Raw genomic sequence first — 20,487 nt, forward strand, 5'->3', positions numbered from 1 at the left:
TCCGAGTAAAAAAAGCTAAATTTTAAATTCATAGACCTAAAACTAAAGGAGTAAGATCCTATTAAACACCCTGAACTATACTCTCACAACTTTGAGACGAGATTTCTCGAAAAAACGGTTTTTTGAGATGTGGCAGTGTAGCAGGCACACGGCGATGTAACAATTATGAATCTAATACAATCATTCATATTCTTCTGCTTTCATAAGTAATAATTACTGATTTTTAAAAAGCGTTTTTGAATTAAAAGACATGTCAAGATCGCTTACCTTCTTTCAAGTTCTTTCTAATGCTAAAAAAAACGAACTATAGTCGGAAGCTTAATTCTAGGGGCCTACTGCCAACATTAAACAATGGAAAATAGTTATCTGCCTCTCTATAAATAAAATCACTTTGTTTCAAACAAAAGTCCATATAAAAATATATAATGAACGCTATGTAGTGTTATACACATTTAAAGTAAAAATAAAACAATAAAAATAACATAACTCTTTAACATGTAGGTAATAGTTGCACATTTGTGAAATAAATTACTACGACTTAGAAACTAAAATAGTTTTAAACGAAAGTCTACAGAATTGTTTATTTATACGTATACCTATTTAAATAAAACAAAACAAACAAATTAAAATATTTTCTGAAAATAATTTAATTAGTCCTAATAGGTACTTAGGTACTTACTTCTAATTGTAGATTTGGTACATCTAATTCTGGAGATGAGGATAAATCCAATACAGAAGAGAAGACTGAATGTTTCAGTGACCATAAATCAATTGATTCATGCTAGTTCTGTAAAAGCCGGTGGTCTTGGTGTTTCAGGGATTACTGAAAAAAAAAGAACACTAATTCACAACGAATACCCTACATTGTTTTGTTTATTAAATAGAGAAACGTTACTAGAACTATAATATATGTACTTGATATGAAAATAACCTTCGGAATTCAGGCTGTTCTTAATCAAAGGGATGATTATATAATGTACCTATGTCGTTTTCAGATGGAGAGTAAGATTCTTTAAGGGCATCTAGTCCAGTTTGTTGGAATACTTTAATATAATAAATGGATTGCCGAAAATAATATCTGTAGTCAAGTTCTTGAGAAATGCTGATGATCTCAACAGGCTTTATATAATTTAACTGGTGAGCTAAATCTTTGGAACTGTTGAATATTAGGGTCAACTTAGAGGAGTAACGGGTTATAAGTTTGTAATAGAAAAATCTATACTTACAGTAGCTTCCTGATTGTAAAGCATTTTTCAATCTATATGCTCCAAAAGCTAGGGCCAGTGTTGCTCCGACACTTGCTAAAGAATATCCCAAGATAGCCAAGACATTACTAGAATCAGAAGAATTCTCCTTAGCTGCCTTTACTGAATGAACATCAGTTTTATTATTTAATTCATCTATTTTTGTTGAAGTCGCATTAATATCCTTCAAAACATCATGATGCTCAGTCGTAGTTTTATTGTCAATATCAGCTTTTATTGAATTATGATTATCTTTGAGTTTATCATAAAGGTCTGTGGTAGTTTTAGTTGTAAACACATGAACCTCTGACGAATTAGCTACATGATGAATCAATATACCATAAACTGCTGTGCTAGATTCAGTTGTAATCACATTAGTCTTTGACAAATTTGCGACATCATTTATAAATATGCCATCAATAGATCGGGTAGATTCCGTTGTAATCCTATAACCTTCTGACGAAATCGAAATGTAATTTTTCGATATGCTTTCAACTGCTGCTGTGGAAGATTCGAATGTAAACACATCAGCTTTTGTTGAATTTACAAGATCTGTATTACTTTCATTTGTAAATATATAAACTTCTGACAAATTTCCTTTCACAGCTGTTGATTTATCATAGAGTTCTGTTGTAGTTTGATTTCTCAGTAAATACGACTCTGTCGTACTTTCATTATGCTCCTTTGGATTAATTGTTCGTTTATTAATTATTTCCATTTCTTCACACTCGAGGTAATAAGTCTCTCTACTAATTGCTTTTGATCCATCAAAGCAACTTGTTTCAGTATCACATTCGAGGTAAAATGTGTTATTTAAATAAAGTGGTGCATCAAAACCTACAGCGCAGCCGTCATTGAGAGAAGTTACTAGAGATTCATTATTAATTGTGTACCTAAAATAAAATGCAGATTAACTGTAAGATGTTCTACTAAGACTAAAGTACATATGCCAATTTCGGGATTCATTTGACCCTGGGACTAGGGTTTTAAAAGTATTAGCTAAGGTGTATTCGGGTAATTCCGAATGTCGGATAATTCCGAAATTCAGATGAAATTCACCCAAAATTCCATCATAATAAAAGTCTCTTTTCGGAACTATCCGACAGTTTTTGACATTCGGAATTACCCGAATACACCTTACTTATAAAATTATCCGAATTTTAATTATCAATATTGTGTATTCATGTGTATGAATTTGGTATCTTTCAATGATATTATGTTTTCAAATAAGAAAGATGTCAAAATTCGTTTATAGCAACCGGCGTTACAGACAGTTCTACAAGGCATCGACATCTGAAATTCATTGTTTCAGCGAGGTTCAAATTTTACCGTTAACAAAGCATGCCGGCTCTTTAAGTGTCAAACCTTTGCAACTCTGATTTGAAGAAAAATAATACAAAATAATAATAATTGTAATATAGGTATTTTCGAGCCAACCTGTAAGTATCTACTTTGTGTAAGTTACTACTTACCAACAAAAGAGCGCAAATTATTTGCTTTGTGTTTTCTCCAAATTTCAAATTATTCTATTATAGTTGTTACTATATTAACTTCTAGCCGCCCATACGTCAAAGCTTGCCAAGCAAAATGAAACTTTGATTCAGTCAACACAAAGTTCAAATTAGAATGGAAGAGGAGACCTTTTTATAGGTCTCTGGGCGGCTAGAGGTTAAACTTACATGGTTAGTGATGTCATATTATTGTAACCGCAGTGGGTTTCTTCCACCAGTAGCTGTAATTCCATACAATCTCCGTCTAAATATGCACACTCTTTTAGTGGAATCTGCGAAATAGCAAATACTTATAGTTCCAAATTGTACTTGGCAGCCATTTTCTTTGCCACCATCAGATATCGGAGCGGCCAAGGCGCTCACAAATATCTGAATACGCCTCTATTGTCAAGGCGTTATAGCGCGTGTTCAGATATTTTTGAATGCCCCGGGCGCTCTGATATATCTGATGGTCACTGTACTTACCACGTTTTACTTACTACTATTATGTTGTGCGTAATTTTTGTATTTTTATTTGATTCAAATCTTGTAAGATTTGGTATTTTTTATATTTACGTAATCTAAAAATGTCTCAAGGAGATAGATAGATCTATAGAATACTCTTTATTGGCACACCTCAGTAAAAATACACAAAAGTAAAGAACAATATATATTAAATGTAGAGGCAGACAACAGGCGGAGATATTAGTAGTTCAAAGAACAGTCCATAATAAAAGTGTGTATAAAAATATACTTAATATAAAAGTTGTTCTGATGGCAACTAGGTAAGATTATTAAAATACTTACCATTGAAATTGCAAGATAGTAGCACACAATCCTTTTCATATTCATAGACATGAACCGACACGTCCACTTTAAAGGGATATTTATAACGAAATAATTCAATGTAATAAATACTAATTACTCATCAAGTGTTTTCATATTGTTTATTTTACCTCAAACGTCAATCCCAATGCGTAGAGAATGGTGGTAAGGTCTGCCCTTACCTGCGTTGCATTGCAACTCCGAGGGAAAATGCAACTAAGTATTCTAAAAATACAAGAAGTGAGTCTAGAGCTTGATTCACTAAACTTATTTTTCCATTTTTTTACTTTTTTTTTATTTGAAAAATGTGTACATGACCTTACAGAAACTTAACATTAACTGTAATAGTTATATGTACCCGTTTGGTATATGTTAATGTTATTATTCAAATGAACTCTTTTTTATGAATGACTGGCGAAAGTATCTCTTTATCTCAATTAAAGCGACTTATCATTTGAGAGATTAAATATTACTTACAGGTAGTGCAAGTCATTCTGTATGCGTTAATTGCTTAGACATGTTTCACTTATCGAATGATCCAGGACCATTAATTAGTTAAGTTGCGCCGTAATTCATTATAAATTATATCATCATTCATTATATGTAGAACTAATGTAAGTAAACCCTAAGATAATCATTAGTTGATTCTTTAAACAGTTGTCAACTCCGTATATTTCTTCCAATTTTTAGTGATGTTCAAATGCTTAGGTAAAGAGAAAGTAAGTACCTAATTATACTAGATTACTGACTAGTGCTCAAACTTAGCTACTTTGTACAAGAAAATCACCACGCAACTTCTTAACTACCTTTTAGTGGTAAGCCCTTTTCAGAACTTTGCTATGAAAAAACTCCAGGCGCTCAACAAATCTAACCAACTTCATAATTAACTCGTGAAGTTTAACATAACAATAATATCAAATATGGAAACTGTAGATAAAACACGATAAAACTAACAAAGGGCCGGCCAACTGACATAAAACAAGTCAGCAAAAGTTAATGAAACAGTCAAGAATAGCCCTTAAAGGTTTGTGAGACGGTTGTTATCAAACGCAATTAGATAGCTTGATTGATTACTGTGTGTATAAATATTATAACGGTGGCTATAATAAGTTAGTAGTGATATAATTGAATTATGAAGATAAATGAGCTTTTATCATTTCTGTAATTCATTCAGTACTTACTTTTGACTTGCTTATACTTAAGTAGCCGACGTTGCCGTATTACCTTTTCTAATGCGTACACAGTTGTTTAGTGAAATCCCATTCTCGTTTATACAAGATGCATCAGATACGACTCGTACTTTGGATATGGTTTGATTATTATAGGTGACAACATGATGAGGTAAGAAGTTATAGTTCGTTTTTTTAGCATTAGAAATAAGGTAAACAATCTTGATGTGTCTTTTAATTGAAAAACACATTTTAAAAATAAGTTACGGCAAATATGTAACAATTATGAATCTAAAATGATCATTTATATTCTTCTGCTTTCATAAGTAATCGCTTTTGATTTTTAAAAAGCGTTTTTCAATTAAAAGACATGTCAAGATCGCTTACCTTCTTGCAAGTTCTTTCTAATGCTAAAAAAAACGAACTATAGTATCTTTAAGTTCACTTTAAAGATGTTATATGACCTAGTTGCTTAACCCCCTTGGGTTTGTCTACTGACTGAACTGACCTAATGGTGGAGAGTTGGAGACCGAAGGTGGTCATAAAGATTACGTGATAAATCAATGCTCCATTTAATTAAGGCTCTTTAAAATCGCCTCAATGATTAGTAGAAAGTTTTAAGAAATGTACTTACAGTGGACATAAGCATTAATTTTTATTTATAAACTTATATATAATTATATATATATATAAACTTTTTAATATTAGGTATAGTGTTACAAATTACTACTTTGGTCAGCAAGTAGATTTATTTTGATCATTTAACATCAAAAGTCATAAAGCTTACTTATATGCCTAGTAAATTTGAAATTGAAATAAATAAATAAATAAAAATGCCTTACATACATTAGTTAATTTTCGATTTGATTTTATATGTGGTTGGTCTGCGTTTTCCATCACAAAAACTTTGTACATATAATTGTATAACCTAAACTTGTTCTATACCTATACAGTGCCTACCATACTTAACTTAACATTCCCTGGCTTGAAAAACAGTATTTTTCTTACTTACAGTTGTATGTATCAAAAACCTAATATTTATTAAAAATCAATCACACTTGAAAATAACACGCCTTATAAGTGGTCCAATATTCTCTAAAATTAATAGCTGTTTTATACATAATTACCATGTGGTAATTAAAATTAATGACATCTAATTTGGTACAAAAGCTGAATTGTTCAATACCCATCCTAATTACTCGTAATTATATACATACACAAAACAAATCACGCGTACTCAAATGGCTCATTTAAGACTTTAAGCTTTTACGAACAGGAACCATAATCGCGTGCTCGAAATACTAATGAGGCCTACTGGTGCATTTAAATATCATTAAGAGATAGTGGACACACCATTTTGAATCAGTCGTGACAACTAGAGGGTGTCAATCGGGCATTTCATTAAAAGTTTTCAAATTTCAAGCTTTAGAATTCGAAATTTAAACGTGCCAGTGATAAATTTAAAGTTCGGATAGGATTCGAAATTTAAATGCGTTCGAAATAGTGTGAAGTGTTCCAAAATGAAGTTGTGGTGTATGTTTTGTTTATTTTTGGTTGGTTTGGAAGTTGGATTTGTGGATGGCTTAAAAGCTTCCCAGAAGGGTGTCTGTGTCTCGAAACATACGTGAGTACATATTAGCTAATTTACTATGCATAAATAAATCAATTAAATTGCTTTAGGTTCCATTTTTTTTAATAAAAATACACAAAAAACAAGATCAAATATTTTGCGCTTTCTATAATTTTTAATAAGCACTAATATTAAGAGGTGGATTTATCATAATATTTAGTGACGTCACTAGATAGGTACGTCGCCTATGAAAGTGTAGACATCATGAATGTTTTTTTTCTGAAAAATACTGTCTATGGTTTAAGGTAAGTTTGACTGCTTTAGTTGGCTAGTTACTGCGTATGAATATGGGAATTGTTTGTATATTGAGCTTTTATTTTGTATGCCGTGGCATTACTGTTGCGGTATCGTTGTTGCCGCCGCTGTATCCATCAATTTCCTTGATAAAATAATCACGTGAACGTCATAATCGCGTTAGAAAAGAGGCGGCGAACGTCATTAATTTTATCAAGAAAATTGCATAATAATATACGTACCTCCAGCGGCGGCATCAATGACGACAATGACGCTGCATCAGTAATGCAACAGTTACATTGACATGACCATGACCTTGCCCCTTTATAATAAGGCGAAAAATGTAAACATATCTTTGACGTCGACTGTACCTACTTAAGTCATGAGGTGGTCGTCACGTCGTCAGGATATGCACGTAGATGTAAAAAAAAGTGACTCAGACTCTCGTATCCAGGGTTCCGTAGGTCATATTATTCCAAAAAGAGCGGAATTCAAACTTTAAAAATATGATCTTTATTAGATTTCGTTGCGGTCGTGTAGAGTGCGATTAATGTCAAATACAAGAACAGGTCAAGAACAGATTTTTAAGTTATAAATTCTGCACCATAAAGCGCAAAGTTCTAAACGAATCGGTAAACTGTAGCTAGGTATACTATTAAATTTTAAGTGTTGCTACGAATATCACCGGATGATCTTACTAATTGTTTAGTGGTACTCGTAAGGTTGACGAAAATGTTACCCAGACTTCGCTCCAGGCAACAATGCAGATGGCCGAAGATCGAGAGGCCTGGAGAGCAGTGGTAGAACGAATACCCCATAGGAGTCATGTCTCTCAGACATGAAGTCGCGACCATGAAGAAGAAGAAGGTTGATGAAATATAAAGTGAGCTGATCTCTCGAACAAGATCGGCTCACTTTATATTTCGTCAACCTTATAGCTTTAAACACTCCCATGAGACTCAAACACATTAAAATAAGTTTAAAACGATAGTTCACTTAATTAGTGTTTATCGTTTTCGATTCGGCTTAAACAATTTTAATAGGTAACTTATTATGTAGAGTAAGTGTTAGTAATCAAGTTATGTTACCATTTTAGATGCAGAACCCTAAAGCTCATTAAGCATGCATTAGCCTTACAATGGTGATTCTTCGATATGCATTTAAGCATAGGTATATGATAATAAGTATGTAAGTATATTTAAATGCGTACGCGCTGTGAGCTTGTACGACGACCCGCGACGGAAGTCCACGGATTTAGCACATCCTGTGATACAAGAGAATATAAAGGGGCCTTAATTGTGTTAAAATATAAAATGTAATTGCTTTAAAAACAAGCATTCGATTCATCACACTAACTATGGAACGCAAATGCTTGCGCAACGTGCGGTTTTAGAGGAATTTCTTTCTGCAAACGTTTCGACGAAATCCATTGTATTCCCTGCTGGGATATTCTCAGGGACTATAATATGGGGTTCTTCAAGTAAAACTTACTTACTTACTTCGCTGGCTCAGCGACCCGAAGTGGCTTGGCCTCACTAGATTTCGCCATTCGTTCCAATCGTTCCTAATATCCTGTGCGATTTAACAACATTCAGCCGCATGGATGTCACACAGGTCTTCAAGTAAAACTGATAAAATAATAATAATAATAACTCCACGGCTGACTTCGGCTACGGCGACTGCTGTCAACTCCGTTGCTGTCGTTGGTGTGCTCGCAAGTGGCTGATGTAGCCGATCTTGTTAGTAAAAGTTCGCGAACATTGCGGGCATGTGAGCACACCGTTAACATAGTTATAGGGTATTGCCGCAGGTGGTCTGGCTTTTATTCTATCACGCTTGGCGTCAAGCTCTAAGCGCCGCCGAGATTCAAAATCTGTTATCTTGGCAAAACTAACACGTTTAAGGCACTTGTCCCACCGCCGACGATGAGCGATAAGCGAGTAGAACGATAAACTAGAAACGAGTGGGCGAGCGGCGAGAAGCGGGTGTTAGCTCCAATAGTTTTGTCGCTCGGCTATAGGCGAGTGTTCGAGTGCGACGGGCTATTACTCGCGTCACTCGCTCGGGCGGTGCAGCGTAGCCGAACACGCAGACTGATTGGTCTCGCAGCTTGAGTTCTAACTACGAAGCGAGCATCGCCGAGCGCGTACCGCTGAGCTAGTTTTATCTTATCGCGGCGACAAACTAGTAGAGCGAGTGTTCTCGCCGGCAGTGTGAAGTTGTGAACAGCCAGCGATGAACTATTAATATATGTGTCTCTTATACTAACACAGGATCCTAATCTTTTGTTCGTTTCTTGGGCGAGAAAATCGCCGATAAGTTAATCGCTTACTCGCTCTTGGCAACAAGTGCCTAAATAAAACTAACACGTTTTTAAAAGGTTGTCAACTCGCATATGTGACTCTTGGAGTGGCAAGTATGCGTAAGCTTACAGTAACTTAAATCATCTGACACAAATGAAAAGGCCTATTACAGTAACCACTTATTATTAGACTAATTTATGCCAATTTGCCATCGAACTAGAAAAAATAAAAGTCCACGTTTAGTTTGAGTTTACGATACACACTGTTAACTGTACTTCGGTGGACCTTATGCCTTTTGTCATAAGGTCCACCGATGTACAGTTAGGAGTGGTGCTGTTTGTACAGAAAGAGATAAAAATCTTGTCGCGCTACAACGAGTTAACGTTCTAATTTGTCAGTCTTCATGATAAATGTTTTTTATCTGTATCCCTGTAATGTTTTTTTAATTGCAGAGTGACGAAGACGAGGCCAAAGACGATACTGGTTCCGACGGGAAAATGGTGCGGCACCAAGAAATGCACCGTTAAACAGACGCGTAAACAGGTACAAACATAAATAAGTAGGTAATATAAATTACATAAAGTCGAACAAATACACTATCAAATACAAATATGTATTTCCTAAAACATATCCACTTTTCAGAAATACACCGTAGTAACCAACCAGCTGATGTGCTGTAAAGGCTACGTCTACACCAGCGGCACCGATTCCTGCGCACCGGTCTGCAGTACCGGCTGCGCCAACGGCACCTGTGTAGACCCCGATGTATGCCAGTGCGCAGCGCCACGCTACCTCGACCCTAATACTAGAAACAAATGCCTACTACCCACATGCGATCATGTCTGTGTAAATGGCTTCTGCTCTGTGAATAATACTTGTGTGTGTAATGAAAACTATACTTCTTTTAACGCAACGCATTGCGCGCTGAACTGTGCAGAAGGATTTGAGATGGACTCTTCTTTAAATTGTGTTCGGAAGTGCGATGCGCCTTTATACCGCCATAAAGACAAATGCCTAACACTTACATGCGATCATCCATGTGTGAATGGATTTTGCTCAGTGAATAACACTTGTGTGTGTAAAGATGGTTTTATAGCTTTTAACGCAACACATTGTGCGGTTAACTGTACAGACTCTTTAAATTGTGCTTCTAAATCTACACTTGACAGTGTGTGTGACCATGGATATAAACTTAATAAAGGTAAATGTGAACCAGTGTGCGAACCTCCCTGTGTCAACGGACGGTGTGTAGAACCGAATGTGTGCGAGTGTGATAAAACACTTGTAAAGAAGAATGGTAGAGTGTGTCAAGAGAAAAAATATGGGTGCGGAGAGTGCAGAGCTGATGGGACTTGCTTGATGGCGACCAAGTAAGTACTTATACACTACATCTCTTTAAATTAATTGACCAAGCGGGCAAGTCTTATGGCTCCTCTACACGATGGGCCAGCGCCGGCTACTCTAAGGGACGCATTTATGCGTTAGAGGGAGCAAGTGATATTGCTATCTCATTCTACCGCATGGCTGCGTCCCTTCGAGGGGCCGGCGTTGGCCCATCGTGTAGAGGAGCCATTAAGGGGCCCACACTAGCAGTTTGCCGGACGATATCAGCATGTCAGTTAAAGGCAAAAGGTGACAGCTCCGAACAACTGACAGGCTGATATCGTCCGGCGAAATGGTAATCTGGACTCTTTAGCTCCTTATTGGTACCCATTCTAAAACAATATAGGCCTCAAGTGTGTTAATTTGTTTTAATATTTTTAATATCAGTTTCACGTTTCACCTATTATCCGCTTTTAAGTGTTTATCACTCCGTATTTTATAATGACAAGTTAAAGAGTCAAAAACTAATTACAAATTAAATGTATAAATCGATTGTAAATTATGTAAATAAGCTTTATCACGCAACCAGAATACGTCTTTGAGCTTCCTGGCCCTTTATTGACCAATTCTAAGCCTTATGACAATGAGATAAAGTCCACCATTGGTGATTTAATTATAAAGCCCTTTTTGCAATAGCGATAGTGACGTCCTGCCGCGTTGATAATAGCGATAACCTTTGCTCGGGATGTTCAGCTTGAGATCGCTTCCCTATTGATTTTAATGTATGTAATGTATTGAAAATGTAATGTATTCATAGAAATTCACTGTCTAGGGAAAAGGGAACGGCCGTTACTCCATATAAACGTAGTCTCCATTTTCCTCTCTTACAGTCAGCAGCGGAAGTTGCTAAGCGGGCGAGGTGTTCAAAATTACCTTGACGCGCTCTTATTCTCTGAACAATAAAGTTGCGTCAAGATCATTTTGAACACCTCGCCCGCTTAGCAACTTCTGCTGCTGACTGTACATAATTTGATGTATATTAACCATAGCTATGCCCCTACGTTTGACTTATTTAGATGCAAAAAACAGATTTCATAAAAAAAATTAATTGCTGTTAACTCTTATAATAATAAAAAATCAAACGTAGAAGCATAGCCATGGTTGATATACAACAAATTGTGTCAAAATATTTTCAATAATTTTAATATACAGGGAAGAAAATTAGTTTACGTTTACTACGTTTGTATGAAAAAGCAATTTCGCGCGGGTCCTCCACTCTCGTCTTAAGCGTGAAGAGGTAACATACAGAAAGACAGAGTTAATTTCGCATTTATAATATGAGTAGAGGTTTACAAGCAAGCTTAACTATCTAAAACATAATTAATACCAATAATAACAAATAGCTTTCACGACTATAAATTTCAATCATAAAACTGAGACGTGCAAAATAGAATATATAAATCACAAATCAAATCATTCTCTAATTTACAATTTGTTAGGTATCCATTAACAATGATTTCGACAGGCATTTCCAATTTCATTAACAGCAATTTGTGACAAATATAACATTGCTCAGAATGTTACAGCAGGATTTTAGTTTCTTAAGCCCGACACAGACGGAGCGATAATTTATACTGGCAGAGACCGTAAGATAAATCGGCAGATGCCGTAAGATACCAACACGTACCGACAGATATCTTAGAGTATCGCCAAGCACATACACCAACGATTCTAAAATATGTATCGCTCTGTGTCTAGCACCTACATTGTGAAATACGAATAATACCAAAATATATCATAATTTCATAATTTACCTAGCTATAACATCTTAAGGTGCGATAAGATATCGTAAGATACCAAAATATAATTATATTACTGCTTCGTGAGTGGACTCTGTCAAATAGTAGGTAAGTACAGTAAAAGATATCGTAAGATGCCGTATCTTACGGTATCTGCCGTCTGTGTCTGTGATATTATCGCTCCGTCTGTGACGGGCTTTATGGCTGATTCTTTTAATAACTTGTTTTATTATACTGCTCACATTTATCTCGATAAATATTTAGTAGGGATGTCTACCATTTAAATAAGTAACTGAGGCTGTTGGTAAAAAGTTATTAAAAGTTAATACGCGAAGCTTATTTGTATTAATATTAAGTACCGTAAAATGTGCCTAACGACTTTGCTCAAAAATTCGAAACTTAATTTAAATTATACTGTGGTAGGTATATTGATATTTTTACCGATGCAAAGTAGACCATCACTACTAGTGTCAGACCAAGATAACTATGCAGCGATTTTTGTAGCACAGACGTGCAAGTAAACGTTAAAATTTCATAGAAATATTTTATCTTCATATATCTATCTTATGAATAATATATTACTTACTTACTTACTTGGTTGGCGCGGTGACCCAAAATGAGTCTTGGCCTCCAACACAAGAGCACGCCACTTTGATCGGTCCAGAGCGGTATCCCGCCAGCTTTCGCCGACGCCGAGCTCACGGAGATCTGCCTCCACTCTATCTGCCCAACGGTATTTAGGACGACCAACAGGACGGTGCCCAGTTGGTCGACCCAAGTAGACCTTTTTGGCTGTCCGATCTTCACCCATCCTTGAATAATATATTACCTACTCAATCAGTATTTTCTTATGGCGCATACATACATTATGGGATCTTATTGTATTCCGTAATATCAATTTAAATATGTATCTCCGTCGTCCCGGTTGACTAAACAGGAAAACATTACCGATTGATTCTTTTGCCGTTTTCCCAAGCAAAAGGATATACCTTATCCTGGGTAAGTAATAGAACGTATACAAACCTATAATATATTGCTCAGAATATATAAATTCAATTAGTATAATTTTGAATGGCATAACGTGCAATTAGTATAACGTGTGATACGTATAACAATTAATTCTATAATTTTATATTGTATAATGTACTTTACATATAATATCGTTTATGATAAGTAGGAAAATGTATAACATTGAAATAATATAATATACAAAACCAATATCACACAATAAATATAAGAGATACAATTACGACGATAGCATGGATAGTAAAGTTGCTCCATAAAATGTTTTTCTAATTATGTGTGGGTAAGAAGAGAAATTATAATTATTCACTCTTAAATTTTTTTTGTATAAACAATATACTTTGAGTTTGCCGTGATTAGTACGTAGTTACGTGTTTTCCATAACCTAACCTAACCTAACCCACTTTTCTGGTAGCAGTTTTTTTTCTCTGAGGGGTCGCAGTACTCGCAGTTCAAACCTAACCTAACCCACTTTTCTGGTAGCAGTTTTTTTTTCTCTGAGGGGTCACAGTTCAAACCTAACCTAACCCACTTTTCTGTTAGCAGTTTTTTTTCTCTGAGGGGTCACAGTTCAAACCTAACCTAATCTACTTTTCTGGTAGCAGTTTTTTTTCTCTGAGGGGTCACAGTTCTAACCTGACCTAATCCACTTTTCTGGTAGCAGTTTTTTTTCTCTGAGGGGTCACAGTTCAAACCTAACCTAATCCACTTTTCTGGTAGCAGTTTTTTTTCTCTGAGGGGTCACAGTTCTAACTAGGGATTGCAAATCCGAATCTATTTTACAAAATCCGGATTTTCGGATAATTTTCACGCCGAAATCCGAACTTCGGATAAAATCCGGATTTAGGGAATGTTTTCTTGGTACCAGGAATAAATTTAAAAAAAAACGACTTTCTAATAAGAAATTAGTCTTTTTATTTACTGTAATAGTCTTATGCAGTGGCGTAGCTAGGTGGGGGCGGCGGGGGCGGCCCACCCCGGGTGTCACCCATTTAGGGATGATTTGGTTTCATGGTGGTATCAGATGGGTTGATGTAGGGTAACCGATGGTGACCATGCTCACATAATCTCGTCTGCCAAGGTGTTTCGGCAGGAAAAGCCTTGGCAGACTTATATATTCCTGACATGAGGGTCCATACCTACCGACTGGAATTGGTTTCATGGTGGTATCATCATCATCATCATCATCATCTCAGCCATAAGACGTCCACTGCTGAACATAGGCCTCCCCCTTGGACATCCATTCGTACCGGTTGGAAGCGATCCGCATCCAGCGTCTTCCGGCGGCCTTAACAAGGTCGTCCGCCCATCTTGTGGGTGGACGTTCTACGCTGCGTTGCTAGTCCGTGGTCTCCACTCGAGCACTTTTCCACCCCATCAGCCATCTTCTCTGCGCGCAATGTGGCCTGTCCATTGCCACTTCAGCTTGCTAATCCGGTGGGCTATGTCGGTGACTTTAGTTCGCCTACGGATCTCCTCATTTCTGATTCGATCACGCAGAGAAACTCCGAGCATAGCCCTCTCCATAGCTCGTTGTGCGACTTTGAATTTTGAGGTGAGGCCGATAGTGAAAGACCACGTTTCGGAGCCGTAAGTCATCACTGGTAACACACATTGATTAAAGACTTTCGTCTTGAGGCACTGAGGTATGTCGGACGAAAAGACATTACGTAGTTTCCCGAACGCTGCCCAACCGAGTTGACCTCCTTCTCGAAGTTGGACCTACCTAATTGGACTACTTGTCCTAGGTAGATGTAAGAGTCAACAACTTCGAGTACCGAGTTCCCAAAAGAGACTGGGATGGGCACAACATTGGCATTTGACATAAGTTTCGTCTTGTCCATGTTCATTTCCAAGCCCACCCGTTGTGAAACTCGGTTGAGGTCATCGAGCATCATGCTGAGTTCCTCCATCGACTTTGTCATGACTACGATATCGTCGGCAAACCGAAGGTGAGTGATGTATTCGCCGTTGATGTTGATGCCAAGTCCTTGCCATTCCAGGAACTTGAAGGCGTCTTCCATTACGGCAGTAAACAGTTTCGGAGAGATAACGTCTCCCTGCCTTACGCCTCTTTGCAATGGAATCGCCTTCGTGCTCTGCTCCGGTACTCGGACCGACATGGTGGCGTTACTATACAAATACTTCAACACTTCGATGTACTGATAGTCAATATGGCATCGCTGAAGAGACTCAAGCACCGCTCATGTTTCCACCGAATCGAAGGCTTTCTCATAGTCCACAAACGCTAAGCATGATGGCAAGTTATACTCTTCGGTCTTCTGTATAACTTGCCGCAGCGTATGGATGTGGTCTATGGTACTATAGCCTTTTCGGAAACCGGCTTGTTCGGGAGGCTGGAAGTCATCAAGTCTGTGTTCGAGACGGTTCGTGATGACCCTTGAGAACAGCTTATAGACATGGCTCAGAAGCGTGATGGGTCTGTAGTTCTTCAATAGGCTGTTATCACCTTTTTTGAAAAACAGCACCACCTCGCCTCTATTCCATGTTTCAGGCGTTTTGCCCTCGGACAAGACGGAATTTGTTTACGCACTTAAACAAGTACGGAAAGTTACAACCGTCGCTACCGCAATTTCAACATACCGAGCATACGTAGAATCCACGCTACGATATGGTGTCCTAGCTTGGGGCAATAGCACCGATAAGGATAGGCTTTTTATCGCCCAAAAAAAATGTGTTCGAGCAATTTGCGGTCTCCCACCTTGGGAAAGTTGTAAACCTATGTTTAATAATCTTGGCTTACTACCGCTACCCGCACTATATATGTACGAAATATGTATGTTTGTCAGCAAAAATAAGCATCTTTTTAAAAAGGCAGCTGACCTGAACCAGCGTCCTCGTAGAGACCCTAACAGACTCATATTAGACGTTACTCCAAAACTAGCACTCTACAGTAAAAGTTGTCTCAAAATGTGTGTTAAGCTTTTTAACAAATTGCCTGAACACCTTAAAGAGTTGAATGCCAAAGCACTAAAACCAAGGCTCTATAAATGGCTACATGGACAAACCTTGTATAATATTAATGAAATTTTAAATTGACGGTTCCTTTAATTAATTAAATTTCTTAGCTTTAACATTGACATTTGAATTGTTTTGTATATACCTGTCTATTTTGCTTAATGTATTGTATGTCCTAGAGTTTAAGGTGTAAATTTGCATGCTACTTTGTAGTTAATCATGTGTTACCTAATAACAATAGCATAAGAACCACTGTACCATGTTTATTGCAAATAAATAAAATCTAATCTAATTAAAGAGCTTCTGGAGGACTTTAAGTACCGGTGTTCCACCCGCTCTCAGAAGCTCTGAAGTGATTCCATCTTTGCCCGGCGCCTTGTTGTTCTTAAGCTGCTTCAGGGCCATCCTAATCTCGTACAGACTGATGCCCGTACAGCTTGGCTCTTGGATCTCCTACCAAGCTGTCAACGGGCTTTGCGATCGAAGTGTATAACTGTCCATAGAACCTCTCGATCTCGCCTAAAACCTCCGCTTTGCTCGACGCTACGCTGCCATCTCCCCGTTTCAGCTTCGTCAGCTGGCGTGATGGCGTGCTGGATGGCGTGGCGTGGCGTGGCGTGGTATCAGATGGGTTAAATTAGGGGTCCCGGTGGCCACCTTTGAGAGCGTCTGCCAAGCACTTCCGGCAAAAAAATACTGGCAGATTTCGCTTTTCTGCGTCTACATGTAAATTTCTAACTGCTGCCATAACTATTATTTCGGTATCAGATGGGTTAAATCAGCCCCCTTTTTTCGCACCGGAAGTGGCCTTCTTTTTCGTACTTTCGGCAAGTTCCACCGCGGCAGACTATCGAATTCGGACTTAGCATCACTTTTATGGGAAACCATTGTGCGGAAAATATGCGGCCGGCTCTTCTACTAATCCGGCATCCAGCTTTTATTACACGAGCCTGCCGCGCGCGGAAAAACCAAGCCACGGTGACGCCTGAGCCAAACATCGAACACTCAGTTTAACGTGAAGTCACACAGACACCGCGCTTGTCATGAGGCTGTTCAAGGCCCAAGGCCAGGGAGTGAGCCAGGCAACCCCCCCTCTACCCGCTTGACGCGTATTTGCAGTAATCAGAACATTTTAACAAAAAATCCGAAAATTCGGATTTGGGTTTAAAAATCCGGATTTAGAAACGGATTGAAAAATTGGCGGATAATCCGGATTTTCGAAGTTCGAATAATCCGGATTGCAATCCCTAGTTCTAACCTAACCTAACCCACTTTTCTGGTAGGAGTTTTTTTTCTCTGAGGGGTCACAGTTCAAACCTAACCTAACCCACTTTTCTGGTAGCAGTTTTTTTTCTCTGAGGGGTCACAGTTCTAACCTAACCTAACCCACTTTTCTGGTAGCAGTTTTTTTTCTCTAAAGGTCACAGTTCAAACCTAACCTAACCTACTTTTCTGACAGTTATTATTGGTTAAGTACTATAAACTTTGAAATTCTGAGCTATCCTATCCAAATAATTTTACCAATGTTTTGTTCAGATAATTATATGAAATTCTATTAATTATTTTAATTTATATGCGTAATAAATGTTATATTAAATATAGTTAGTTTATATGTATAGTATACCAAACAACGATATGTATATAGACTGTTATATTATTTTTATGTTATACTTATTGAAAATATATATTTAGTGCATTATACATAAGATGATTATACTTTTTGAACGTTTATAAACTGAAATTATACCAAAAGTGCATATTCATTATGAGACGCACCCCCTTATCCTATTGTAAGTACAAAGTTCTTTTAAGATCGCTTGTCGATAAAGCGGTTCACCCATAAAGAAACAGTTAGAAATCGTCTTTATTGACCCTGTGGTATCTTTTGGTTGAAAACGTCACATTTTGCAGTCACAGAGGGCCTACCGCGAACCACGTTCGACGTGTTGCCTACCTGTCACACTTACGTACGAATTTATAAGTGTGACAGAGAGGCAACACGTCGAACGTGGTTCGCGGTAGGCCCTCAACTCATTTTTATGCACGATTGTTCTCTGTCCCCATTCGATCGGCCTTGGCGTCCTGAAATTCCTCACTTATCTGATTATAGCTTGGCCGTTGTCGAGAACGTTCTCCGTTTTGAATGGGAAATGTTCTCGCGAGACTTTTTGACTTGATAACGTCTTATAAATCGATGAACACCGGTAACATGCACGAGAAAGTGTCACGTTGTGGACACATCTCCATGGTAACGTTACGGCCACGTTTTCTTATGACGTTATCACGCAAAATTATCGTCCGTAAACCGACTTTACAGGCAACCATTTTTTTTTGTCGGTGTGGGAATGTTACGCATCGCCTCCCTGACCTGAGGTGGCCCCATTATGTGTGGGACTGTCACATCCCGGCTCTTTTCATTGAGAAAGCCTACCCACTAAACCCACGCCGGCGTTTCCCACAATATGCCGTTTGGGGAGGCGTCCTGGGATCGCGAACATTCTACCACGACGCCCCCCCCCACTCTCCGAACCACGATGCCCCCCCCCACTCTCCGAACCACGACGCCCCCCCCCCCCCGAAGTACATCATCATCATCATCTCAGCCATAAGACGTCCACTGCTGAACATAGGCCTCCCCCTTGGACGGAGGTCGCATCCAGCGTCTTCCGCATCCAGCGTCTTCCGGCGGCCTTAACAAGGTCGTCCGTCCATCTTGTGGGTGGACGTCCTACGCTGCGTTTGCTAGTCCGTGGTCTCCACTCGAGCACTTTTCGACCCCATCGGCCATCTTCTCTGCGCGCAATGTGGCCTGCCCATTGCCACTTCAGCTTGCTAATCCGGTGGGCTATGTCGGTGATTTAAGTTCGTCTACGGATCTCCTCATTTCTGATTCGATCACGCAGAGAAACTCCGAGCCTAGCCCTCTCCATAGCTCGTTGAGCGACTTTGAATTTTGAGATGAGGCCGATAGTGAAAGACCACGTTTCGGAGCCGTAAGTCATCACTGGTAACACACATTGATTAAAGACTTTCGTCTCGAGTACATAATTACCTACAAATACCGAAGTACATAATTACCTACAAATACCGAAGTACATAATTACCTACAAATACCGAAGTACATAATTACCTACAAATACCGAAGTACATAATTACCTACAAATACCGAAGTACATAATTACCTACAAATAAAGCTACTCATTAATGACACACGGCACGCTAATGATGATCGTTAATTAATTCGCTTCTTTAACGTTAACAATTGCTCGTGACGTCACGTCAATGTACCGTAGTCAGCGAAATGCTATACATGGAAGTATTCTGTCCGCTCAATTATGACCCAACGCAAACTACCCCGCGATAGGCGGTACTTACAAACTGCTCGATTGGCAATCTCAGTACCACCGAGATGACAGTCAGTGACAAATGGCTATATTGATTTATAAAAACAACGTTTTTTTGTAATTAAAAATATATTCATGTGTCTTGAAGTGGTGCAGAAGTTATTTTAGTTCATACCAAGGACAGTGGAATCACTTTTCACTTGTAGTAAACAGATAACTTGAGTAGAATTTGGAAAAAACATGACGATTTGTTTTCAATACTACCGTGCTAAGCTAAAACGTAACAACTGCATACAACTTTCATAACAACATACGACTTTTTAAATTTCGAGGATAATAGGGATGGTGTTATGCTAAATGAAGTAGACTATTTTATTAACTTGTGTTTGGTTTAGGTATTTTCTATATAATTATAAATGTAGTAATAAATTCCTTCTTACAGATTTGTATTTTCCTTTTTTATTTCATGAGATGGAGCTATAAAAAAACTACCTAGTTATTTCAAATTAATAATCAAATTTGGTATTGTCATTTTACATTACTTTCCATTCAGATTCCCACAAGATGCTATTCGCAGAGAACTATGGAAAAGAGCTGTCCAATTAGAGAGATATGAAATTAAGTGGAAGCCTGGCAAGATATCTAGAATATGTTCTATTCATGAGATATAACCCGTGAGATAATCATACCCGGTCTCCTATATGTAGACACATTTTTCCTATCATGCTTTCACTGAATTAATTTAACAAATACAAAATATCTGAAAATGTTGATTATTTGAATCCACCCTCTACTGTCACATATGTAGGTTCTCTCTCAAGCCATTTCCGTCAGTAGAAAAGAGCGGCAAACATATTAACTCACATTATAGACGAGTCTAACGCGAATTATATTCAATTACCTAGATTTACCGACGTAAATCAGTTTCGTTTCGTATAATGTGAGTTAATATATGTTCAAAACGCGAAAGTTTAAAATATTATAAGAGCGGCAAATTTAGAAAATCTAAGCGCGCAAACGGCTGTGGTCCTATACAAAATTTAAATTTTGCACCTTTTTCTACTGACAAACTTGCTTGGCCGGCTATATACATATAAAATATGCTGAATTGAAAGTAGGAATTT

General features: G+C 37.9%; 2 protein-coding genes across 2 annotated transcripts; one reads left to right on the top strand and one right to left on the bottom strand.

Moving 5' to 3' along the window:
• Positions 1-672: 672 nt before the first annotated feature.
• LOC134664782 (uncharacterized) lies at positions 673-3,609 on the bottom strand. The gene is made up of 4 exons (XM_063521527.1): positions 3,542-3,609; positions 2,924-3,027; positions 1,227-2,137; positions 673-823 (listed from the first exon to the last, which is right to left on the bottom strand). The coding sequence occupies exons 1-4, from the start codon at positions 3,590-3,592 to the stop codon at positions 777-779; spliced, it is 1,113 nt and encodes a 370-aa protein (XP_063377597.1). The 5' UTR covers positions 3,593-3,609; the 3' UTR covers positions 673-776.
• A 1,283-nt stretch (positions 3,610-4,892) lies between these two features.
• On the top strand, positions 4,893-10,271 carry LOC134664709 (epidermal growth factor-like protein). Its single transcript, XM_063521455.1, has 3 exons — positions 4,893-4,900; positions 9,348-9,438; positions 9,538-10,271. The coding sequence occupies exons 1-3, from the start codon at positions 4,893-4,895 to the stop codon at positions 10,267-10,269; spliced, it is 831 nt and encodes a 276-aa protein (XP_063377525.1). The 3' UTR covers positions 10,270-10,271.
• The last annotated feature ends 10,216 nt before the right edge of the window (positions 10,272-20,487 follow it).

The sequence above is a fragment of the Cydia fagiglandana genome, chromosome 5 (assembly GCF_963556715.1).
Source record: "Cydia fagiglandana chromosome 5, ilCydFagi1.1, whole genome shotgun sequence".
Taxonomy (NCBI): Eukaryota; Metazoa; Arthropoda; class Insecta; order Lepidoptera; family Tortricidae; genus Cydia; species Cydia fagiglandana.